Source organism: Herpailurus yagouaroundi, unplaced genomic scaffold (genome assembly GCF_014898765.1).
Source record: "Herpailurus yagouaroundi ecotype Mexico unplaced genomic scaffold, PumYag 100, whole genome shotgun sequence".
NCBI lineage: Eukaryota > Metazoa > Chordata > Mammalia > Carnivora > Felidae > Herpailurus > Herpailurus yagouaroundi.
In genome coordinates this window covers 39,220,905-39,247,092 of record NW_024412391.1, presented here as the reverse complement: position 1 = coordinate 39,247,092, position 26,188 = coordinate 39,220,905, and the positions used below count along the sequence as shown (strand labels likewise).

Below are 26,188 nucleotides of genomic sequence, written 5' to 3'. Positions count from 1 at the left end.
TATCGTATATATACAATTTATTTAATAAATTAATGTCATTCAAAATACAGTGCCAGAACATGATGCAGTTGAACATGCTAGTGATGTCGTCATGAAGCACCTGTGCTCATGTTAGGTTGGCGGCGCCCCCGCTACTGCTAGTGGTTCCTGGGATTAATGCCAGAGCAGCACTAGTTATCTGCTCTTCTGCACAGCTAGTGCAGAGAATTCCTGAACAGTTCACCTTTCTAATCCTACCCCACCCCCCCACACACATGACAGGTTAAAAAAAAACACACCCTGACAGCTAATGGATATCTATACACAATCACTCTACAGTAATGCTTGTTATTAAATTAAGATGTAATGACCTGGTTAACCCACTCTAAATCTTTAAGATGGAGAAATACAACAGCAGCAGGTAGTTATACGCATGAGCCAATGTTAATGTAATACAGAGAGTGGAGGCATTTATTGATTAAAGCTCCACACAGACCCGCACAACAAGGGACTAGCAATTCTTATTGCAAGCCCAGCAACTTAAGTCCACACCTGGTAAATGACCAGCTGATTGGAAGACCTGTATTCTAGATAGACAAGTATAAGTTAGTGAAAAAAGAGTACATGCACCTAATAGTATAGTTAGACTGATCCTGCAGTCATAGCTCTCCCTGTGCAATACCATGAAATGGAAGATCTTCCTCAACTATAGTATAGGATTTAGACAACACTTCTATACCAACATGGACACTAGTGTTAAGTGCAGCTGAATTAATTACACTGAAAAAACAGCTGTATTTCAGGACTTCAGAACAGAAGCACGGGAATGAAATACATATACTAAAAATAACTTCAGCACAATCTGTGATATACCACACTAGGAACAGGAAACTACTTTAATAAGTGAACTTTTTGAACTGTACATAACACAGGGCTAACGATGTTAGATAATCCAGATTCTTATGCTCTCATGATACATGTAAAAGTTTCTCAATTATTGGATAATCTATTTCATATTATGGAAGCATATCTTTCTGTAAGACTCACTGATATATATTATACTGATGCAAATATTAAGTAGGGCATAAAAATAAAATTTATCAAAGATAGATTTTTATGTACTCATATTTAGTCCTTTCATAGCCTCTCTTGTTTAGCAAAGAAAATGACAAAGCACATAAATCAGGCGTGCACTCCCTAAACTCCCCAACTATACAGGTGGTAGTGCAACCATTTCTCCATCCAGTTCAAACTCCTCTGTCCCATCTGGTGAAAAAAGGTAAGTTGGTGGTTTCCATGGAGATTCTTCAAGGCAGGATGGATAAAGTTTCCCCACAGTGCACCGGAAATCTCTCCCTAAGTCCCACAGTACACGTTCAGATATATGCTGCCGCAGAGACCACCGGTCAAGTTCCAGATCATACTGGTAGGTGACGTATTTAGCTCTCTCATTTAAGTGGGTTTCTCGCATGAACACACAAAGAGAATTTGAGATCACAACAGCTCTAACGCAGGGGTCTGAGTACCTCTTAGCAGGGATGTTGGCTGCCATTTTCCACTCGTTTTTATTCACATCGTAAATTTCCACAGTTACTGAAGACCCATCGACAGTGCCAGAGGGGAGTCTTATGCCAGAATTGGTAGCAATGTGCAACCCTCCAATATAGAAAATTTTATCACCAAAAGCTGCAGCTGAAGCAAAAGACCTGGTAGTCTGTCTCATGGCCATTTCCACCCATGAATCAGACCTTGGAAAATAACAGTACATGAGGTTCAGTGTCATCACATAAATGCAGTCATGGACCACAACTGCTGCGCTCCACTGCCAAGCACAAGGCAAAGGGCTTACCATTGTCCACTCATCCTTCTCAGTATCATATCGTTCCACGGTCCTCCGATTAAGTTCTCCACCTACACTGTCTCCTCCAATTGCATAGATATAGCCTTCACAGCAAACCAAAGATGGCTTTATGCGGACAAAAAGCATTGGGGTCTTTGGAAACCAGGTATTTTGCTGTGCATCAAACCAATAAAAGCAATTCACAGTTCTGAAGGCAGTCTGAAGTTTGCTTGTTTTACTGTGATTTGTTTTTGTGTTTTTCAGAGGAACTTGACCACCTGCTATATAGATGTCATTATCAGGAGTTACAACAGTCCCAACCTTCTGCAAATCAGCTGGTGGGCTGCACAGCTTGTAAACTTTTTCTGCTTGGGGGCTGTAACAGACAGAAGAGTAAAGACTACAAGGATTTTCTGAAGATGCCTCAATGAAAATCATCATCTCCTCTTTAGTCATTCCAAGTCTTGGTTTGAAAAACTTGGGCATAGACTTATACAGACCTTGAACCACTACAGACTTGTCATTGGGTGGGAGGCCTTGGAACCAAGCTCTCTGCGTTACTTCTGAAAGTGCATCAATTCTGATTTGGCTAAGAACTGAAGACAAATACTGGGATCGTGATTCTGTGTTGTACTCTAGCCACAGCATAGCAGCTTCGCGAACTGTCTCCTCCTTTTCAACATTTAAATTGTCACTACTGAGGATGTCTATCAGTAGGTCATGTGAGAGCTGCATGAATGCTTCCTGGTGATACACAGCAGTGAACTTGTGCTCTACCATTCTTTTAGCACTTTGCTTTAATTCTTCACAACTGAACAGATCAGCAAAACTCAACAATCGCACACAATTCTCTGCATTGATTTTCTTAATTAAGTATTCTCGACAACGCTGTAATACATCTTCTACCTAAAATGGGAGGAAACAAAAGGTTGATAAAGACAGGACAAATTTTACTTTTACTGTAAAACACAAGTATATTAATCAGATCCCTATACTACAGTTTGTTTTTAGATATGTATGTTTGGGCTAAGAGATAATGCCTTCCAGTAATAATAAAATTATAAGATTATGCATAGTTTCGTATTTCTTCTTGTCCAATGGCCTACTTAAGTGCCCTATTTAAGAGCTAATAATGTAACATTTAAAAGGCTCTTAAAAATAGCCTTACAGGAAAAGAAAATTTCTGCATAATTTTTTAGGCTTTAAAAAACATACGACTGAGAAAACCAAAGGGAAAACAATGTAAATATATCATAGTACATAAATGATTATCATTTATCATCATAAATGGTTATTACTGAGGAACCAGAATCTGGTTTTCTCAACATGGACAAGATAGTCATTTATAAAACAAGAAAATCATGCACAATGACTACGTACCTATTTGCCTTTCTTATCTAGAGAGGTAACATAACCAAAGGTACAATAAACACATTCATGTGCCGTTGTAAATTACCTACATTTAAATGACCTACCATAGCCATTCTGTTTCCCAGATTTGTTTTTTCTTAAGGAGGAGAAGTAGATCTTGGCTGAATCAGAACTGCTACCTACTATACTTATTCACACAGCACACTAACTAGAAGCAGCTTAGACTGAGAAGTCAGGTTGCTAAGATTGGATGGTCAGTACTTGTATAGTATTAGGGAGCTTTACTTCTCCAAGCTTCAGCTTTCTCTTGTATACAATGGGGAGAGCCTTACCAACGATCACAGTAAGGATGAGATGATATCTATATGTCATCTATATAGATAAAGCAGGATATATATCTAAAACATTATACATAACCTAGATAAAATAGTATGTGGCATATAAAAACACTACCACTCCCTGCGTCTAATAATGAAGATCATGTTGGTGTCACAAAATGCCCCATCCAGGCCTGTCAGGGCAACCCAGTAAAAGAGACAAGAGTCCTGTTTTTCATTTCATGAGCGTATGCATATGAGTTCACTAACATGTTAGGGAAAAAGTTAGGAACGGTGTTCCTACCTCTAGTAATAAAGTATTCTGAAATTCGTATTTTTTAAATTCCTGGCTTTAAAAAAGGTATTGAAAACTTACAAACTACAGAAAGACAGTGCACATATTGTAGCATTTCCCCCTTTCATGTTTGGATCTAGGTTATGAATGCCCTTGATTCTAAAGCGCCAGTAGGCGCCCTGGGTGGCTTAGTCAGTTGAGTGTCTGACTTTGGCTCAGGTCATGATCTCACGGTTCATGGGTTCAAGCCCCACATCAGGCTCCACACTGTTGGTGCAGAGCCCACTTGGGATTCTTGCTCTTTCCTCTCTCTCTCTCTCTGACCCTCCCTTGCTCACACTTTCTCCCTCTTTCAAAAGAAATAACTTAAAAAAAAAAAAAAAGGCACCATGAAGCTACTATGGCTTCAGTTTCCCCAGAGATGTAGGTACAGTGGGACAATGCACAATTTTCTAAAGAAAAAAAGAATAAAAAAAGGAAGAAAGCTACGTAAGACATGGACTATACTCTGGTTCCCAGAATTTCACCCATGTTGATGTTCAGTGTCACTCATACTCATTCAGCACATACGTATGAAGTACCTACTTTTCTAAGGCTTTACAAAAATAAAAAAAGGGCACTTAAATTTAATAAACACTTTTAAAAATTACTTCTACTTAAAATCTAAATTCTCAGGTAAACCAGGCAAAATATGAAACCAGTATGAAATTTTCACCCATCTTTTTAATTAAGTTCCCATCATAAAACTAAAGTTTATTGGCTAATCAAATCCTATTATTTTTCCCATATGCATTTTTTTCCCCTTACACATTTTTTAAAAGTTTTATTTAAATAATCTCTACACCCTGGCACAAAAACAGACACATAGACCAATGGAATAGAATAGAAACCCCAGAACTAGACCCACAAACGTATGGCCAACTCATCTTTGACAAAGCAGGAAAGAACATCCAATGGAAAAAAGACAGTCCCTTTAACAAATGGTGCTAGGAGAACTGGACAGCAACATGCAGAAGGTTGAAACTAGACCACTTTCTCACACCATTCACAAAAATAAACTCAAAATGGATAAAGGACCTGAATGTGAGACAGGAAACCATCAAAACCCTAGAGGAGAAAGCAGGAAAAGACCTCTCTGACCTCAGCCGTAGCAATCTCTTACTCGACACATCCCCAAAGGCAAGGGAATTAAAAGCAAAAGTGAATTACTGGGACCTTATGAAGATAAAAAGCTTCTGCACAGCAAAGGAAACAACCAACAAAACTAAAAGGCAACCAACGGAATGGGAAAAGATATTTGCAAATGACATATCGGACAAAGGGCTAGTCTCCAAAATCTATAAAGAGCTCACCAAACTCCACACCCGAAAAGCAAATAACCCAGTGAAGAAATGGGCAGAAAACATGAATAGACACTTCTCTAAAGAAGACATCCGGATGGCCAACAGGCACATGAAAAGATGTTCAGCGTCGCTCCTTATCAGGGAAATACAAATCAAAACCACACTCAGGTATCACCTCACGCCAGTCAGAGTGGCCAAAATGAACAAATCAGGAGACTATAGATGCTGGAGACGATGTGGAGAAACGGGAACCCTCTTGCACTGTTGGTGGGAATGCAAATTGGTGCAGCCGCTCTGGAAAGCAGTGTGGAGGTTCCTCAGAAAATTAAAAATAGACCTACCCTATGACCCAGCAATAGCACTGCTAGGAATTTATCCAAGGGATACAGGAGTACTGATGCATAGGGGCACTTGTACCCCAATGTTCATAGCAGCACTCTCAACAATAGCCAAATGATGGAAAGAGCCTAAATGTCCATCAACTGATGAATGGATAAAGAAATTGTGGTTTATATACACTATGGAATACTACGTGGCAATGAGAAAAAATGAAATATGGCCTTTTGTAGCAACGTGGATGGAACTGGAGAGTGTGATGCTAAGTGAAATAAGCCATACAGAGAAAGACAGATACCATATGGTTTCACTCTTATGTGGATCCTGAGAAACTGAACAGGAACCCATGGGGGGAGGGGGAGGGGAAGGAAAAAAAAAAAAAAGAGAGGTTAGAGTGGGAGAGAGCCAAAGCATAAGAGACTGTTGAGAACTGAGAGCAAACTGAGGGTTGATGGGGGGTGGGAGGGAGGAGAGGGTGGGTGATGGGTATTGAGGAGGGCACCTTTTGGGATGAGCACTGGGTGTTGTATGGAAACCAATTTGACAATAAATTTCATATATAAATTAAAATAAATAAATAAATAAATAAATAAATAAATAAATAAATAAAAATAATAATCTCTACACCCAACATGGGGCCCAAACCCAGAATCCCAGGATCAAGAGCCATCTGCACTTCCTACTGAGCCAGCCAGGCGGAGCTCCCTTATATGCTTTAAAAAGAGAAAATTTGGGGCGCCTGGGTGGCTCGGTCGGTTGAGCATCCGACTTCGGCTCGGGTCATGATCTCACGGTCCGTGAGTTTGAGCCCCGTGTTGGGCTCTGTGCTGACGGCTCAGAGCCTGGAGCCTGCTTCCGATTCTGTGTCTCCCTCTCTCTCTGCCCCTCCCCCATTCATGCTCTGACTCTCTCTGTCTCAAAAATAAACAAACATTAAAAAAAAATTTTTTTTTAAATAAAAATAAAAAGAGAAAACTTACCTTCTAAAATCTGCAATAAGAAAATTACATCAATGGAAGACATCACCGATGAAACAATGTTTCTTGACAAAATAAACCAGTTTATGTATATAACAGAGGAAAAACCGCTTACCTGCAGGAAGCAAGCGGTTTCATAAAGCTGTTCGACAGTGCTGTCATTTATTGCCAAGTTACCCGTGTATGCGTATGCTATTATTATCTGTAAGGTGGCTGCATCCACATTCCTCAGGTGCACGTGTGTCTGTTTGCTTTCACTGAGTCCACTCATGAACATGGCCCTACATCAGAATGAGAAACAAAGCTGATGGGTTTAGTGTATAACCAGCGTAGACCTAAGAAGGACAACTAGATAACATGGGATGTTTATTTAGGGTATTTGCCTATGGACACATTATAAGGAAAGCTTTTGAGGGACACAAGAGAAAAGCATAATAATTCAGTGCCAAAGATATAACTATTTCACCATCTGAGTGGAAACATCAAACTCATTCTTTATATTCATACAATGGAATACTACTCAGCAATAAAAAGGGAGTATTGATATGTATTATAACACAGATGAACCTCAAATACGTGCTCAATGAAAGAAGCCAGATACAAAAGACCATATATTGTATGATTCCATTTATATGAAATATCCCTCCCCCAAATAAATGCAGAGACAAAAGGGAATTAGTAGTTACCTAGGGCTATGGGTAAGAATGGTGAGTCATTGTAAATGGGCACAAGGTGAGTGCAATGTTTCAAGTTAGATTGTAGAAATGGTTGTGCATCTCTATAAATACACTAAAATGCATTTAATTATACCCTTAAAATAGGTGGATTTTATGGTATGTAAATTATATCTCAATAAAGCTGTTAAAAATGTGATTTACTCAAATTGATTTCCTAAAACTATATGGGACAATTTCCTAAAAACCTATTATATACAATATATACAATGAAGTATAACTCGGCAATCAAAAAGAATGAAATCTTGCCATTTGCAACTACATGGATAGAACTAGAGAGTATTATGCTAAGTGAAATCAGGGAAAGACAAGTATCATATGACTTCACTCATATGAGGACTTTAAGATACAAAACAGATGAAGATAAGGGAAAGAAAGCAAAAATAATATAAAAACAGGGAGGGAGACAAAACATGAGACCCTTTATATTTAAGAGAGCAAACAGAGGGTTGCTAGAGGGGTTGTGGGAGGGGGGATGGGCTAAATGGGTAAGGGGCTTAAGGAATCTACTCCTGAAATAATTGTTGCACCATGTGCTAACTTGGATGTAAATTATAAACAATAAATAAATTATAGAAAAAAAAGAAAAAAATCTATTATATACAGGAAACAATGCCAAAAGGCAATTAGTGTTATAGAGAATACAAAACATAACACCCAAACATAGGTGAGAGATGAAAAAACAATGCAAAGAGTATTACCGTATGCATGAAAGAGAAAAGTCTGTGGTGATCAAAAGTGGGTATGACAACAGCACTAGCTTGGGCCCCTGAAGGACAAGATGAGGAAGGCCTTCACCAATGGATAAAACAGTGAGGGCAGAACATAACTTTTTTTCCAGGGGCATGGCTGAACATAAGGGTTCATGCAGGAGACTGGAAAGCAAACTGGAAAAATGAGTGGCAGTCAGATCACAGAGGGCTTTCAGAGGCCTAGGAGGGGCGTGCCTGGGTGGCTCAGTAGGTTGAGATTCCTGACTCTTGATTTCAGCTCAGACATGATCCTAGGGTCGTGGGATCTAGGACTGCATCAGGCTCTGTGCTGAGCGTGAAACCTGCTTAAGATTCTCTCTCTCCTACCCCTCTCCCTGGCTCACACTCTTTCTCCAAAATAAAAAATGGAGACATAGGAGTCTGAGATTTTTCTTATAGTGAGAACACTGAAGGGTTTTGTGCATGAATTTATCAGCATAATAAAATGTATTGTAGAATGAATACTCTAGTGACAGACCTCAAGTGGCCAAAGGGTAGAGACAGGCAAATGGGCTATGAGTCTACTGCAATAATCTAGATGAGGAGTAAGAAGAACCTGACCCAGGGTGGCAGAAAAGGATACAAAAGCTATCACAATGAATCAAGATCTGGTGATTTTCTGAACATAGGGAAAGGAATAGAGTAGGAAATAGATAGGGAAATAAAGCTACTTATTTTTTTTTTTTTTTTTTCAACGTTTATTTATTTTTGGGACAGAGAGAGACAGAGCATGAACGGGGGAGGGGCAGAGAGAGAGGGAGACACAGAATCGGAAGCAGGCTCCAGGCTCTGAGCCATCAGCCCAGAGCCCGACGCGGGGCTCGAACTCACAGACCGCGAGATCGTGACCTGGCTGAAGTCGGACGCTTAACCGACTGCGCCACCCAGGCGCCCCTAAAGCTACTTATTTTTAAATCATTGCCTAAAAAAATAACTGCCAGCCACTGAGAGAAAAATTTTAAGATCACAGAACTGTAAGTCAAGTTAATCCTGGGAAAAGGGGGAGTTAAATTTTGGATTTAAGGTAAGGGCAACTGAGTCAAATGGAAATAATACAATAATCGGTTAAGTATTTAATATTAATGAAACTCTGGGGAAGATTAGGAATTAATACAGTAGGCAGTGGGGGTGCATGGTGGTCCAGTCGGTTAAGCGTCCAACTCTTGATTTCAGCTCAGGTCATGATCTCAAAGTCGTGAGACTGAGCCCCACATTGGGCTCTACACGGAGCATGGAGCCTGCTTAAGACTCTCTCTCTCTCTCTCTGCCCCTCTCCCCTGCTTGTGCAAGCTCTCTCTCTAAAAATGCACACAAAAAAATTGGTGGGCTGTGAATTCTCTACAAAGTGACATGTGTTAAAGATGAATAAGGTATCTGAGGGTGACTAAAAAACTCAAAAGAAAAATGCATCCAGAATCCCAATGACCAACCTGAGGTAAAGTTCAATTAGGATAAAAAAAGAAAAAAGAATGACAGAAGGTCAAGAAAAGATTCATCAGAGAAATAAGCAGTCCGGTACCATGCTACTTAGGACAAGAGAGGTGGGTGTCAAAAACTAGAATCAAGGACCACAAAGTCACTGGTGACTACCTAATTGCTTTCATGGTATAGCTCAGAATGAGGAGGAAGGACAGCAGCTAAACTTCAGGCAGTGAAGGAGAGGAAGAGTGGCACAAACAAAATCAATCATGGTAGCTAATGACATCCTCCTCAAAAATACAGGATGACCATAAATAAGCCTGAGTACTGGAGAAGAGGAAGTGTTCTTAGAAAATATCCAAGACATGACAACAAACTCTTTAAACACACACACACACACACGCACACATATATTTAATGTTTACTTATTTTGAGAGAGAGAGAGAGAGAAAGGCAGAGAGAGGGAGAGAATTACAAGCAGGCTCTACACTGCTGGTGCAGAGCCCAACATGTGGCTCAATCCCATGATCCATGAGATCACAGCCTGAGCCACAGTCAAGAGTGGGATGTTCAATTGACTCAGCCACCCAGGTGCCCCTAAAAACACCTATAACTAACTGGCTTCACCTGTTTGACATGAGAATGGGAGATAACCAAAAGAAACCTGAAAAAGAACTGTAAGAGCTCTGAGTAAAAATGAAAGACTAGGGATCAGGTGGTTTATATGTCTATTCCAGCAGAAGGCAGTAATTTTGGAAAAGAGAAAGGGCAAGAGAACAGCTGACTATACAGACAACATTGAGACTGGCTATTTCTACATCATGGTTTTATAACACCAGAAATATGGACATCTGTGAAGGAGCTGAGCTTGCTGAAGACCAAAGATAGAAGCCTAGCCAACTGATTATAAAAATTTTCTTTTTTAAAGTTTGTTGATTGATTGATTGATTGGTTGAGAGACAGCACTCAAGCAGGGGTGAAGCAGGGAGAGAGAATCTCAAGCAGTCTCAGGCTATCACTGCAGAGCCGGACATGGGGCTCAATCTCACAAACAGTGAGATCATGACCAGAACTGAAACCAAGAGTAAGCTTAACCGACTGAGTTACCCAGGCGCCACATGAAAATTTTAAACGTTTTTAAGAAAGAGTAAATACTGAATTACATATTATTACATATTATATATGAAACATGGAAAAGTACCACAGTGGAAGAGGTGCTGAGTAATTCTCAAGTTAATCTCTCATTTGGGGTCTAAAATGAACTGTAAATGTTACTAAGAGGTACTGTTTCAGAGGTTCTACTGATTCTTGGTGGGATGTAACTGGTAACTTAAAATACAAGGAAAGATGTATGTAACCCAAAAGGAAGAATTTCCAATAGTAAATTTCTACGGACTAGTATTATACATAAAGACATACTAAAATCAACGAACCTGAAAGAATCCAACTGAAGAACACTTGGGAAAAGATCAAATTATTATTGTGGAAATACAGGATAATCTACCCACTCCAGAGGAAAGGTATATATGGGAGGAAGAAATATAAAGGACTGTTTTCATCTTGGGGATTATAAAAGCAGCCCAGACACAGATTTTAAAGATGTGTGGCTTTAATCACAAATATGTATCAGACTATTCCTCCTACTTATAATTACTTCTACTTAATTCTACTTCTTATTATCTGATTTGCTTTAGAGAGAATATATTTTCTCACAAGACCAAGGATGCTAAAAAAGGGAACTAGCCATTGAAAAGGAAATAACAGTAGCCTTAAGAAGACTGTAACGTTATTGAGGGGCACCTGGGTGGCTCAGTCGGTTGAGTGTCCGACCTCAGCTCAGGTCATTATCTCATGGTCTGTGAATTCGAGCCCCTCGTCGGGCTCTGTGCTGACAGCTCAGAACCTGGAGCCTGCTTTGGATTCTGGGTCTCCCTCTCTCTCTGCCCCTTCCCCCCCCCGTCTCAAAAATAAATAAAAACATATAAAAAAAATTAAAGACTAACATTATTGAAAGATTTAAGTCTCCTGGTCTTCAGGAAAATCAATTCTAACCCACTTAAAGATAAACAGCCTCATGACTAGAGAATTTAAAGAACAGTGTGTTACCTATACAATCACAAATAAACTTAATGAGAAAGGAGAAAAAAAAGGGAAGACATCTACAAAAACGCAAGTTTACTTCCTGATCAAAGATGATGACCATACAGAGAATATTATAGATGGAATTTCTGCACAGATTTAAAAATCAGACTAGATGATTGCTAAGGTCATTACCTTTACAAAAGATTCTGTTCTATGATTAAAAATATCAATCTGAAAATCCACAACTAAGGCATGAAACTCTTTCTAATAATGGGTAATCAATTTATAATTAATGGCCATTAAAAAGGGACAGCTAATAACTCTCGGTATTGACTGAACCTGTAACTTCAAATTTCTAACACCATCTACTAAGCCAACAGATCTGAAAAAAAACATTGACCATCACAATCATTTGGTAAGTTTTTAAATATATAAAAATTCCTGAACTCTAACCCTGACTCACTGAATCAGAATTTCTAGGTTTGAAATCCAAGAACCTCTATTTGTAGAAGCACTTGAGGATTCTGATGATCAACCAAGTTTTAGAATCACTGTTTGCAAATATGCTAAGCTTTCTAAGAAAATCAATGTCTGAAATTGCATGAAAAATCCACAGCTTAACCTGAAACAATCGCAGGCACAGGAAAGATAAATAGCATTGGGCCTTAACTTCGGGAATCATCAGGAGATGTGCCACATTAAGAAATGTAAAGTTCTGAGGTGCCTGGGTGGCTATCGGTGAAGTCCAACTCTTGATTTCAGCTCAGTCATGATCTCACAATTCGTGAGATCAAACCTTGCATTGGGCTTTGCACTGGCAGTGTGGAGCCTGCTTGGTATTTTCCCTCTCTCTCAAAATAAATAAACATTAAAAAAATGTGAAGTTTCTACACCTTCAAGTATGTTAACCTTATAAAGTCAACATTAAACCTGCCCTGTCTATAGCTGACACTAAAGAACAGCAGAAATTAACTTTCACAGCTGATCCCCACTATGACCACTAATATTTGTGGTAGTATTATACTGGTCCACATTTAACTCATTTTTATTGACCCTGTCCCTTTCAAATATTAAGTAAAAATTCAACCTAAGGGCAAAACACAAATAAAAGAATTTCTATGACTTTGCTTCCATTCTTCTCACAAAACACACAATAAAGAGAAACCTACTAAAAAGGTTAAAAGTTGCAGAAGATCATAAAAATGAAAAGTTAAGCTTTATTTACTTGCTATTACAAATAAATCAGCTTCTAAATTTTGATGCATAGAGAACAATAGTATTAATTACTAAATATTTAAATCTGGCAAGGAGTCTGGTAAGGCTAAAAGGATATCATAAATGATAATAGTAAACTAAGAGTGAGAAAAAGAAACACATTTTTGCAAAGGAAATAAAGTCCTTAACACGCCTAAACAGCAACAATTATCCTCGAAAAGTTATCGTTCAGCCTACTACAACTCTTACATCAATGACTATTCTTTTCTTTTTTTTTAATTTTTTTTTTTTTAACATTTATTCATTTTTGAGTGAGAGAGACAGAGCATGAGCAGAGGGCAGAGAGAGAGACACAGAATCCGAAGCAGTCTCCAGGCTCTGAGCCGTAGCACAGAGCCCGACGTGGGGCTTGAACTCAAGAGTGTGAGATCGTGACCTGAGCTGAAGTCAGACCCTTAACTGACTGAGCCACCCAGGTGCCCCTGACTACTCTTTTCTGAATGTAATATTTTAAAATCTCAACAGCAAATAAAAATTATTCATTTCTTTAAAAAAATGTTTTTTAATGTTTATTCATTTTTTGATAGAGACAGAGCGTGAGTGGGGGAGGGCCAGAGAGAGACACAGAATCTGAAGCAAGCTCCAGGCCCCGAACTGACAGCACAGAGCCCGATCCGGGGCTCGAACTCACGGACTGTTGAGATCATGACCTGAGCTAAAGTAGGACGCTTAACTGACTGAGCCACCCAGGCGCCCCTCATTTTTCTTTATCTTTTAATGGCAAAACAGCATTCTGAATCTTTTTGCCTCCCCACAATGAAAACTTTACCGGAGTTAATTTCAACAAATTTCTTGTATTTAAACCTTTGCAAAAACTTCTTTTTCCTGTCCTTTACTTAAACATGCAAGGAAGTGATTTGGCAAGCACCATGCCATTGGAATAGAAAGTTTAAGCAAAACATTAAGATGTCGTTTTTTTTTTTTTAATTGAAACGTTTAAAAGAATTCCCATTAAAACATTAAAATAAGCTAACATTCTACATTTGAAATTACAAGCCAAGCAAGATTTAAGTACTTACCTAAAATAAGAGCTACATGTTGCAAGAACCATCTTATGACAAGGGAATTCAGTGCCCTCAACAATTAACACTATGTCAGTAAACAACTGCTGTTCATAAAACAGTTTTAACTGTTCCAACAAGGACACAGCATATTCAGTATTGATCTGCCTCTCGTCTTGAGTGGACATGACTGTATTCCATTAATATCTCCCGGAACAGATTGGAAAAGTCAGTCTTACTGATGGAAGGTCAAGTGAATGCTTCAGAAATAAAGAAAGGAGAAACTCTGCTTGCTGTTATCTGTAGCATTCAGAATCAAGACTGACACATTCACTAATGAATAGTTTCTTGTTATAGGCTTAGAATCACTCCTAGGTCATCCTGTGTTAATTAGGTTCTTCAGTTTTCCAACAGTCTGCAGACGTCTTGCTCAAATTTACAATTGTTGTGCAGCTCATGAGTTAAAGAGAGTAACACACGAGGTAGATTTTGTGGTGACATCCTATGTTTTGTGGATCCTCTGGAGAAACTAAAAAAAAAAAAAAAAAAGTTCAGTTAGAGTATGTAGGCCAGTACATTTTTAGAATACAATGCTTAAAATAGCAGATTTAAATATAAATCATATTTATTCAAAGTTCAACTTCAAACATTACCATAAAAACGAAACGTGACAAAAGGTACATTTCTTGTTGATTTTTTTTTTTTCCGAGAGAGAGACTGCACACAGGAGCACAAGCAGGGAGGGGGCAGAGAGAAAGCAAAAAAAGAGAAAGAGGGAGAGCGAAAGAGAGAGAAAGAGTGAGAAAGAGGGAGGGGGAGGGAGACAGGAAGAGAATGAATTTCAAGCAGGTTCCATCCTCAGTGTGACACCCAACACAGGGCTTGATCCCATGACCCTGGGATTATGACCTGAGCTAAAATCAAGAGTTGGATGCTCAACCAACTGAGCCACCCAGGGCCCCCTTGAGAAAAGGGATATTTAAAGTCTATTACATTTAAAATTAAAAAGACTGGGAAAAAATAATATTTATAGTCTTAAATTAACTTTTTGTCTTCTCTACAAAATACAAACATCCTAGAAAGTATGCAGCATATCAATAAGCATATATTTTAAAGTTACTTAAAAATAAAGAATTACCAACAAAGCCAAATACACTAGTTATTTGTTTAGTGGCAATACATGACCATAATTTAAGAGAAAAAGAAAAGAAAACAAAACAAAACCCTTTCTCTTGCGTGGAGAATCTCATTTTGGGAAATATATTCTAAATATACTTACAAACGCTTTATATTTAATATAAATTAACTATATGGTAAACATTCCATTTGTTAATTTCCAAACTATATATATATACATATATATACGTGTGTGTGTGTATTTTAAATTTATTTATTTATTTTGAGAGAGACAGCATGAGCAGGGGAGAGGCAGAGAGAGAGAGAGAGAGAGAGAGAGAGAGAGAGAGAATCCCAAGCAGGCTCCAAGCTGCCCGTTATGGGACTCAACCTCACAAAAGTGTGAGATCATAATCTGAGCCAAAACCAAGAGTCTGACACTTGACTGAGCCACCCAGGCACCCCAAAACTATATACTTTTTAAATCTGTAGTTCAGTTCAGTAAGGGTAGCAGAGGGAGTATATCTCTTTGTCCAGTGGTGGTTCCATCCTAGAAATCTTTTTAAGAGTATAGAATTTTCCGGGGGGGGGGGGGGACAAAAAACCCTTTTTGAAACCAAACATGATAAAGAGACATGTGTTCCTACATGGAAGACTCTATATTATATGAATATGAATGTTCTCCAAAATGTATAAATTTAATACAAATCCAACCTAAATCCTATTTGCAGAAAATTCATCTGGAAGAATGCACAGCAGTTGCCAAGATATTTGAGGGGAACGGAAGGCAAGTTTTTCTTTGTGACTCTTGTCAATAGTAAAATGTATTAAAAATCTACACTAAACCCAAGTAAATATAAGAAATTAGATATGCTAAACACTGGCATTTTAAAATAGGAAAACTGGCTTATTTCAACAAATAATGTTGGAACAACTGGCTAACCACTTGAAAGAGGGGGGAAAAAAACCTCTACATTTTAGTCCTATTGCATACCATTCATCAAAAGAAATTCCAACTGAATTAAAATTTAACTTTGGCAAAGGAATTACAAATCAGGAAAAGAAGAGATAAAACCCACACAGAATTACTAAATAGCTAAAACTATCACTTCTTTTCTAATTAGATGACTCTTAGTTCCCATAATGAGAAAAATCAAGTACTATTGACATGAAACCTATAAATAATACCGTGATTGGAACCACTAACACTTTTTCTCACAAAGTATCTCCCATATGTCAAAGAGAAGATCACATTGTACTTCCTGCCAAACTATACTATTACACAAACTGCTAACTTGATATACACTGTCAAATTTCCAGCCAACTTAACTCTGAACGTAACTAAAACAGGTGCAAAGGCAGAGAGAGACTTTGGGTCATTTAAGGTAACGACTTTGCTCTTCCAGATTTGAAAGTTACACTATAAATCTAAGTTCTACTACTATAACCTCTAAAGCTAGTAATACCTAAAATCACTGGCTATTTTCACATATCAATAATGCAAGGCCCAGTGAGGGTATGGAGAAAATGAGCATTCTTACATAGAAGTGTAGGTCAAGTCATACCTACAAGCTCTTATTCAAAACTCTTAGGGCTAGAGAGGCACCTGGGTGGCTCAGTCGGTTAAGCATCTGTCTTCAGCTCAGGTCATGATCTCGCAGTTCTTGGGTTCAAGCCCTGCACTGGGCTCTACGCTGACAGCTCAGAGCCTGGAGCCTGCTGTGGATTCTGTGTCTCCCTCTTTGCCCCTCTCCTGCACGCATTCTCTTGCTCTCAAAAATAAATAAACATTAAAAAAAAAAAAAAACTCTTAGGGCTAGATATGTTCTGGAATTTAGAATTTTTCAGGTTTTATAGAGATAACGTGGTACATGTATCATGTATTACAAGACTCTCTCAAGGAGTCTGGCACAACACTCCATAATTGAACATACTACTATCTTTACTGTGGGAAATATGAACAGTGTGAAAATAATACTATAAATAGCCTCGTGTTACTTCAGGTTGAGTTCTGCTAGTTTTTCTTAAAACTTGATTTTAAGAGCTTTCTGAATTTCAGAACTGCAAGTGAACTATTACAGAAAGCATAGTATTTGGCATTGTAAATGCTGACTATCCCAATCTATTAATTCTACCTCTAGAAATTTATCTTACAGAAATGCATGCATTGATAAACTGAAAGTCCTAACCCTAGCTGCAAGATCCAAAATCATCCTCATCCATATTTAAATCAGGTGACAAGAACTGGCAGTCTGGGCCAGGATGGATTTGGATACCACCGCTAGACCCCAGAATTCCTTGCAGGCTAGCTGTACAGACTAGACTCACTTTGGTCATTTCTTTAACTTCATATTATGACTTGATTTTTTTGTAGTGACTTGATTTTTTGAAAGGACTTTTTTAGGCCTGATTTGTTAAGTCTCTTACTAGATTTAATTATTTTTTAATCATACACATGATGCCACAGTAAAACAACTGAAGATGCTTTTAGAAAATTACACCATGAGCCAGCTTTATGTAATCCTCAGTATGGCTGCATTATACACCCCTAGTCCCCACACCTTACTTTGTAATCTGGAGTACATTTTCTTCCTGATAGGGCATTTTTTATTTAGGATATCTTAATATTAAAATAGGCAGAAAAAAGAGGTACCTAAGTGACTCAATCAGTTAAGTACCCAACTCTTGATGTAGCGCAGATCATGATCTCACGGTTTTGTGAGTTTGGGTCCTAAGCTGGGCTCTGCACTGGCAGCACGGAGCCTGCTTGGGATTTTCTCCCTCCCACTCTCTGCCCCTCACCTGCTTGCCTGTGCGCTCTCTAAATAAATAAATAAATAAATAAATAAATAAATAAATAAATGTTTTAAAAAGTAAAGTAAGCAGAAAAAGTTATTCTCCCTCCCACTCTCTGCCCCTCACCTGCTTGCCTGTGCTCTAAATAAATAAATAAATAAATAAATAAATAAATAAATGTTTTAAAAAGTAAAGTAAGCAGAAAAAGTTCAGATATCATATTAAATAAGTGTAATAATTTGAACACCTGTATCTAGTACAATTCAAAATAAAACTTCTCTGAAACCAGAGACTTTAAATATGTGAAAATATGTAAAAACGTGAAAAGTTGCAAAGTTTAAGATGACCAACCAACAACCTTCAAACGCCCGTAACATGAATATTTACAGAATCCTTTTCTCCTAGAAACAATACTTGAAATCAATATCCTAAAAATATTTCACAAAGCCTGTATTGTATTACTTAACTTCACCAGTGATTTAACATATTTTATGAATTTTCTTTTTAATAAATATATTGTGTCATGTATCATTCTATGTCATACCTAAAATTAGCTTCAAAGTAAGTCACACATCTTGTTATCTGTAGAAGTTAGCAGTTAGTTACCCATAGACTAATTCCCAGGTATCAGGGAATTATTTTTCTATCACAAATCAATGGCTACTTAAATTTAACTCAACAAATGTTTACTGAATATTTATTAAGTGCTGGTCATTGTACTAGAAGTACTCAGACTGAGGGTTGCCAACCACTAGAGCTCCAAAATACCATATGCGTTTATTCTTACTATAGATTACAGCCAAAACCATGATTATCATTTAAAAAAATGGTGTTTTAAAGACCAGTTATTGTAGACAAAAGCTAAAAAGGTGCAAATGGGTAAAGTGAGCCACGTATAAGAAACGCTTTTCTTAAAATCCACCTGTCTTGACCTTTCATTTCAAAACTTCTGATAATACAAGAAATTTTATTCTTCACCATAAGAAAAACTGTAATACAAGTAAAATGAGCAAAGGAGGTAGTTGGCATTTGATTCCACTACTAACAGTGGTTCATGTTGCAGAAAGAGGAAAAAACTTAGTGAAGACTTTTTTCAATCCTTCTTTTTATTAACATATGCAATGATTATCTAATTTGAAAAAAAAAAAAAAACAACTTTTAAAGGGATTACTACTTTCTCTTATCACGAAGACAAAATATTTCAGAGGCTTTGTAAGTTATAAGGCCTCTGTCCCAAATGCTTAACTCTGTTTTGTAGTGTCAAAGTGGCAAAAGGCAGCATGTAAACAAATGGGCATACTTTATTCCAATAAAACTCATTTCCAAAAACAGGCTGCAGACCACATGTACCAATCTCTGCTTCAGACTGCTTCTTGATCAAATATTAAGAATCAGTGATTAAAATACATAACTCAGGTTGTTATCTCCTAGGTCTTCCCTTTAGATCACAATAACAGGGGAAAAACATACACCTTAAATGCTTAAAAGTTGAATTAAATGTAATTCTTAATCTAACCTGTATATGTTCCACTTTCTCTTCAATAAAAATATTTTAACATCTGTTCCCTAACACACACCTGCTTTCCCCGCCTGCTTTTCCCCAGGTTCAGTGGCTTTCTGAAACTTTCTCTTTTATGCAGTGTGAGTACTCTTTAAGGTTAAAAACAAACAAGGGGCACCTGAGTGGCTCAGTTGGTTAAGCAAGAGACTTCAGCTCAGGTCACGATCTCATGGTTCCAGAGTTTCAGCCCTGCATAAGGCATGCTCCTGTCAGCATAGAGCCCTCTTTGGATACTCGGTACCCCTCTCTCCCCTGCTCATTCCCTTGCTCTCTCTCTCTCTCAAAAATAAATACTTAAAAAAATAAAAAAAATAAAGTACATTTGTCTACAAGATAATCTGCTAGGAAAAAAACACAGTGAGAACTATATAGTCAAAATCACTTATTTTCTATTTTATCAACTACAATAACTACACGCAGTTGAGAAATAGAATATGTATACAAGATAATTTTTGTGTAAACAGATATATTTTAAAGTCCTATATTTGAGGGGCACCTGGGTGCCTCAGTCGGTTGAGTGTCTGACTTTGGCTCAGGTCATGATCTCGCGGGTCCGTGAGTTCGAGCCCCGCATCAGGCTCTGTGCTGACAGCTCAGAGCCTGGAGCCTGCTTCGGATTCTGTGTCTCCTTCTCTCTGCCCCTCCCCCACTTGTGCTCTGTCTCCCTCTGTCTCTCAAAAATAAATAAATGTAAAAAAAAAAAAAAATTTAAAGTCCTATATTTGAAAGCTGGTCATAAGAAATATTCCACAGCGAAAAATGACGAGAGTAAGAAATGGGAGTTGTACAAACACGACATAAAAAAATTCAGAATGTACTAAAGTGCACTGTAGTTTGACATAAAAACTATGGATATTCTAACATTTTCTTTAAATGTCTATTTTTTTTTTAATTTTTTTTAACGTTTATTTATTTTTGAGACAGAGAGAGACAGAGCATGAACGGGGGAGGGGCAGAGAGAGAGGGAGACACAGAACCGGAAGCAGGCTCCAGGCTCTGAGCCATCAGCCCAGAGCCCAACGCGGGGCTCGAACTCACGGACTGCGAGATTGTGACCTGAGCTGAAGTCGGATGCTTAACCGACTGAGCCACCCAGGTGCCCCTAAATGTCTATTTTTGAGAGAGACAGACACAGAGTGCAATCAGGGAAAGGGCGCACGCGCGCACACACACACAAACACACACACACACACACACACACACAATCTGAAGAGGCTCCAGGCTCCAAGCTGTCAGCACAGAACCCGATGCAGGGCTCGAACTCACGAACTGCAAGATCATGACCTGAGCCAAAGTCAGATGCTTAACCGAATGAACCACCCAGGCACCCCTCTAAATTCTTTTCCTAACTTATGGGTTCATTTCAACGTTTTTCAGTGATCTACCTGACAGCAGATAACAACAATGAATACTGTTAGAATGCCACGTACAGGAGATCTTTTCCTCTACTCTCTACCCATGGACTTTCTGCAAAAAATCAGGGGACAAAGTCCAACTTATTCTTAAATCTAAGGACTTCCTATAAAAGTAGGAAATTTATATTATGACTGAGAGAGAAAAAGGAAAGCAAAAGTTTTGGTTCTAATACATTTTCTCTCTAGGCTACCCAAGCTTCCAAGGTACTTTGAGTGGATTCCACCACACAAAATAGTTTCAAAAGGAACAAGCACTGCTATTACATGATCATCAGGATTAAATCAGTCAGCAATCCATATTAATATGCACAATTCTATTTAAAAATGTGAAACACCTCATGAGAAATTACTTCAACAGATTTTCCTCAAATAATCAACATGACTATAAAATAAACCTTCATAGAGCCAACCTGTTTTATACTTTCATCATTAAATCAGAAATACAGAAAATCCAACTTTAAAATTACTCGTACTCCAGAAGTTTAATCTAGTTGTCTGAAATCCTCACTTCATTTTCCTAAAAAAATAACAGTACTACAAAAAAGATGGTTAAGTCATGAGGCTCCAAAAGCCAACATATGCCCCAAAATGTATCTATAAAGAAAATCTACACAAAGTACACGCTGTAATAATGACAATTAAAGAGATAACAGTAACAATAGGGGCTCCTGGGTGGCTCAGTACTTCTGCTCAAGTCATGATCTCACAGTGAGTGAATTTGAGCCACACATCCTCCAATATGTGCTGTCAGCACAGAGCCCACTTTGGATCCTCTGTGCCCCCCCCCACCCCGCCGTCTGCCCCTCCCCTGCTTACGCTCTCAAAATAAACTGGAAAGAAATAGTAGCAATTTATATTGTATAGATTCTGAACATTGACTTTAATTTTTTTTTTCAACATTTATTTATTTTTGGGACAGAGAGAGACAGAGCATGAACGGGGGAGGGGCAGAGAGAGAGGGAGACACAGAATCGGAAACAGGCTCCAGGCTCTGAGCCATCAGCCCAGAGCCCGACGCGGGGCTCGAACTTGCGGACCGCGAGATCGTGACCTGGCTGAAGTCGGACGCTTAACCGACTGCGCCACCCAGGCGCCCCTGAACATTGACTTTAAAGGAACAGAAACCAAGATTAATTGGAGAAAGGCTTGAAATATTGAAATTTTAAAAGTTAACTCCAAACACTCAAAAGATTTCAGAGGTTGATGGCAAAGGGTTCTATTAGGGGGAGAGGAGCTTTCAAATTTCACTCTGAAACCTAGTTTTCAACCCCACAGGTGTGTCATTTGCAGTACCCTTCCACTGAGTAGCTAAGAAACACAAATAGAACATTTTTCAATGCTAACCAGGCAAAACCGAGAAGATAAAGGAAAGAATAAAGGATTAAATACCTGCTGCAGATGAAAATGAGATTGATTAGCAATTAAGTGAGTTGTGTATGTTAAATGAAATTAAAAGATGGAAGGAGGTTGCCAACAAGGACTACACAGAAAATACATAAAGGATGAAAGAGGAAGGGCAGTGAACTATAGATCATGTATGAAGCACTTTCCAGTTTTATATTTTTAACTTAGATGGTGCTGCATCTTCCAATGCCACAAATGCCAATACAAAAGATTGAAGACTTCTTGGAAAGGATCCAAGGCATTCTGAACGTCAAGTATTGCCAAAAAATTAAGAGCATGAACTGTGGAGCTGTGAAAGCCCAATTCTTCAACTAGTTGTGTGACCTTTTGTAAGTTATTTACTTTCTGTGCCACAATATGCTAATTGGTAAAATGGAAGATAAAAACAAATCTCTTCTCAGTGAGCTGAATAAATTAATTTCATAAAGATCTTCGGATGATGCTTGACACAGAACCCTACCACATAAACCTGCAGTTATATTATTAATGCAGTCACTGGCCAGGCTTTTTGTGGCACCTTCCCAACTCCTGAATCTCCACACCTATACAGGTCCAGGCGTCCCAATTACAAAGTCTCAGTACTCAAACACGGTTCTCTTTTTACCAGGGGTGAAAGGGATCTTAAAAAACATTCATTCAAAGATTTAGGGAGTGTTTTGATGGTACAAATCACAGAACAAACTGGCTCAACAAAGACTAATCTTGAAAGGGCCGATGCCAGTGCAAAAAAACTAAAGAAGAACCAGGAAGCACCAGTCACAAAACAAAACTTTGTTCGTATCAATGAGGCAATAGATTTCTCCTCAGGGAGGACAAAAAAGATTGGTGCCAAGAAGCTTGCTTTCAAGTTAACAAAACCATCCTGACAGTTGAGAATATTTGGAAGACCGCTTGGTCTTTAGACTGATTGTCAACCACTACACAAACAGTATTTTTTGGAGGCGTGACAAACATCAATTAAAAAAAAAAATACCTTGCCTTTTAAAGACTTTATAAAGTTTGATAAATTTCAGTATAGCTTCCCCTATTCTAACCAAATTAAGAGCTCAGGTCTATTCCTTTCCAACCACAATGAAAAGACTACAGGACTCCACCAAGTCAATTATGTTCAGCACCCTAAGTAAATTCAGATCACAAGTATAAGCTCCTATATACTACATTACGATTAGTAAGTTACTTCACTTTTTAAAAATTAAACAAGAACAAAATATTAAATGAGAACATAAAGGAAATGCTACCTGTGATAGAATAATCATATGAGTATAGTATGTCCTTGTATTTTGGATATCATTTTTCGATTTTTCCTCTCAGCTCTACATAGTGACTTAAGAAAGCTGGAGAAATACAGGCTAAAGAAAAACTGACCTTAACTTTTTCACTAGGATTTCACTTTCCATCAAGTCAAAAATCTTTTCAATCACAACAGAAGAAAATATTTCCCAGACATTCAAACATACTCATAAGGTCATTAAGGGCACAGCCAGTTTATGATTATGACTACTGAAGTTTCTCAGTTTATATCCCAAAAAATAAACTGAGGAATACTTAGAATCCTCTGCCTACCATGGAAGCCACCGCCATGTCACCACTTGTCAGAGGTGTGGAAGTAGAGCAAAGAAACTGAAGAATTTTAAAAGCTTCTCTCATTAAATTATATTTTCTCCAAATCTTCTACAACAATCCCTTCTCCTCCCACACTGAGAAAATCTAGGTCCTGCAAATTCCGGGCAAAGGAACCAGGAGTAATCTTCAAATATTTAAAAAATTATTTGCAATCAACCTGTCATTTTTTATACTGAGTTAAATGTTACTTGCTGTATTCAAACTGCACAAAAGTGAAAACGATAAAGCTGATATATAATGAAGAACTCTGATATTTTCATTCATATATTTTATGACAGTAGACAAATCCTTTTTCCTGGCCTTAGGAAAGTGGGCAATGAGAAAAACAACTCTTGTCTAAATAAATGTGTAAAATCTCTTGGCTTTTCAGACTGCATTCAAATTTCTAGGAATTCAGTGTTCAATGTTTAAAATTTACGAAATAGTTCATCATTTCCATTAACCAGGAGAAAGAGAATCTATAGAATTGTGTGGACTTAAGCACTATGACCCGCTATTCCAACCCACCTCCTTAGAGGCCCCATGAATAACTAAAGCTAACAGATCTTATTTACGGTAACGCTTCCTATGAGAGCAAACAAAAAGGGGAGAAGTTACTGTACCTAAAACTCCTTCCTACAAAACTCCGTGTAGAGAAATTAGCACTAGGTGTCAGAGTGTGAAGATAAAGCATGCACAACAGAAATGCTACAGTCCTGTATAGCTGATCAACAGACAACTTCTTGAGAATTTCAGGGCCCAATGTAAAGGGTTTTCAACAAGCAGCAGAACAAAAGATCAAAGTGTGAAGAATACGCTTAACGTTAGTTACCAACCAGATGAGAAGAATACCAAGCATCACACGGCCAAAACTAGAAAATAACGGCCCAGTTTGATTCTTAAATTTACTTCAGATCAGAAAAAAAAAGTCCTCCTGAAAAAACGTTACCAAAGGTTAACTAAGTCACTCACAACCGCAAGAGATTTGAATACTCAAATTCAGGCAAAAATTCACAACTCAGAGGGAAGGAAAAAACAAAAAGAGAAGAAACAAACCACCCCGGTAATTAGTTGCTTCAATAAAAGAAAATATAATTTTGGTCAGACCACATTACTGATAGGGTTTTGTTTCTGAATGCCTGAATGTTCAGTGAGCCAGACGTACAGATTCATGTATAAACAACACGTGACCAGTCCTGTACCCTACATTTTTATAAGGCTAACTGATCTAGAAGATAAATACTGCATAAAAACGTGCCCTTTTAAAGTTAATTTTACATTTGGGTTCTTTTTCTATTTTCACTTGAAAGGACCATAGTGGTAGCGGACAATTCTAGGGATCTGTAGCCCATGGAGTATGTACTCCTCTCTCTTTAAGGTCGCTGTAAAAGGAGATCTTAGATTGCTAAACTAGAATACAAAAGACGTTAACTCCGGAATAACTGCTCCAAATCAAATCAAAGGATATTCTTCTACTTCACGGTTTGTCAATTCATAGGGAGAGGGAGGTGGTCGAGTTCAAATAAGTTAACGATTTCACAGTCTAAAGTAAACACGTACACAATTTTGTTTCAAAGGGCAGCTTCTGCTTTCTTTTTAAAATCGTTAGATCATAATGGGACCTCTGCTAATTTACACATCTCCTGCTTACTTCAGATATACTGGGAAGAAACAAAATGCAAGGAAGGGCTTGCCCTTCTCCGGCCCACCACCTCGCGAACACGTCGCGAGGCATTAAAGGAAACGGTTTTATTTTGGCAAAGGAGGGCGCCAGCCGGGGCCAGGGAGCCGCCTGGGAGCCCCGCGGCCCCGAGGCGGGGGCCGGAAACGGCCCCGCGAGCGGCGCACCCGGACACCCCAGCCCCACACACCGGCCCGACTGCGGAGGGGCCGCCGCGGGGTGCGGAGGGCGGCGCCAGCTGCCCGCGCCCCTCCCCCTACCGCGGCGGAAGCGTCTCGGGTTTGAAAGATGCCGCCGCCGCCGCCCCCCGCACCCCCCCCGCCGGCAGAGCCACAAAGGGCCGAGCCCCCTCCCACTGCTGCCCTCCTTCCCCAATTCCTCCACAGGTCTTGGCGGGCTCCCCCCGCCCGCCCCTATCTCCCGCCCGGCGTTGAAGACGCCTGCTCACCCGTGTCCCCAGGTTCCAGGGATCGGGATCCGGTGCGGCCGGCGGCCCCGAAAACACTGGGCCCCTCGGGCGCGGCGGCGGGGGCGTGGCCCTCCCGCCGCGGCCAGGGCCGGGGTCTCGCCTCCGCCTCCCCCGAGGAAGGCTGGCGCCGTCGCCTCGTCTTCCTTCCGGCTTTCCCTCGCGCCCTCCCTCGGTCGGTCCGTCCTGCGCGGAAAGCAGCGTCCTCTGCGGGCGCCGCCGCACGCTCCTTAGGGCCCGACCACCGCCAGACTCCTCCCCCGGGAGCCGCGCCGCCGGGCCGCGAGACGCCCGGCTCGCCGCTCCCGCCCCGCCCCTGCGGCGCGCGCTCGCCCCCTTCGCGGGCCCCTTCCGCGGCCCGGGAACGCGCGGGCAGCGGACGGCGGGCCAGCCTTCGCCAGGTTTTAACTCCCGCCGCTTGCGCCC

The 26,188-nt window shown here is 39.4% G+C and overlaps 1 protein-coding gene across 1 annotated transcript; it reads right to left on the bottom strand.

Annotated features, from left to right (window-relative positions):
* Positions 1-25,858, bottom strand: KBTBD2 (kelch repeat and BTB domain containing 2). The gene is made up of 4 exons (XM_040472304.1): positions 25,745-25,858; positions 13,740-14,250; positions 6,574-6,739; positions 1-2,725 (listed from the first exon to the last, which is right to left on the bottom strand). Exons 2-4 carry the CDS (start codon positions 13,907-13,909, stop codon positions 1,190-1,192), a joined length of 1,872 nt encoding a protein of 623 aa, XP_040328238.1. The 5' UTR covers positions 13,910-14,250; positions 25,745-25,858; the 3' UTR covers positions 1-1,189.
* Between the last annotated feature and the right edge of the window lie 330 nt (positions 25,859-26,188).

Bases quoted from the DNA above. Each gene is read 5' to 3' on its own strand.
- KBTBD2 (XM_040472304.1), bottom strand. From the start codon at position 13,909: ATGTCCACTCAAGACGAGAGGCAGATCAATACTGAATATGCTGTGTCC. The intron at 6,740-13,739 runs GTAAGTACTTAA...ATTCTGATGTAG, and splicing joins ACATGTAGCTCTTATTTTAG to GGCCATGTTCATGAGTGGAC. The intron at 2,726-6,573 runs GTAAGCGGTTTT...CTCCCATTTTAG, and splicing joins AAACCGCTTGCTTCCTGCAG to GTAGAAGATGTATTACAGCG.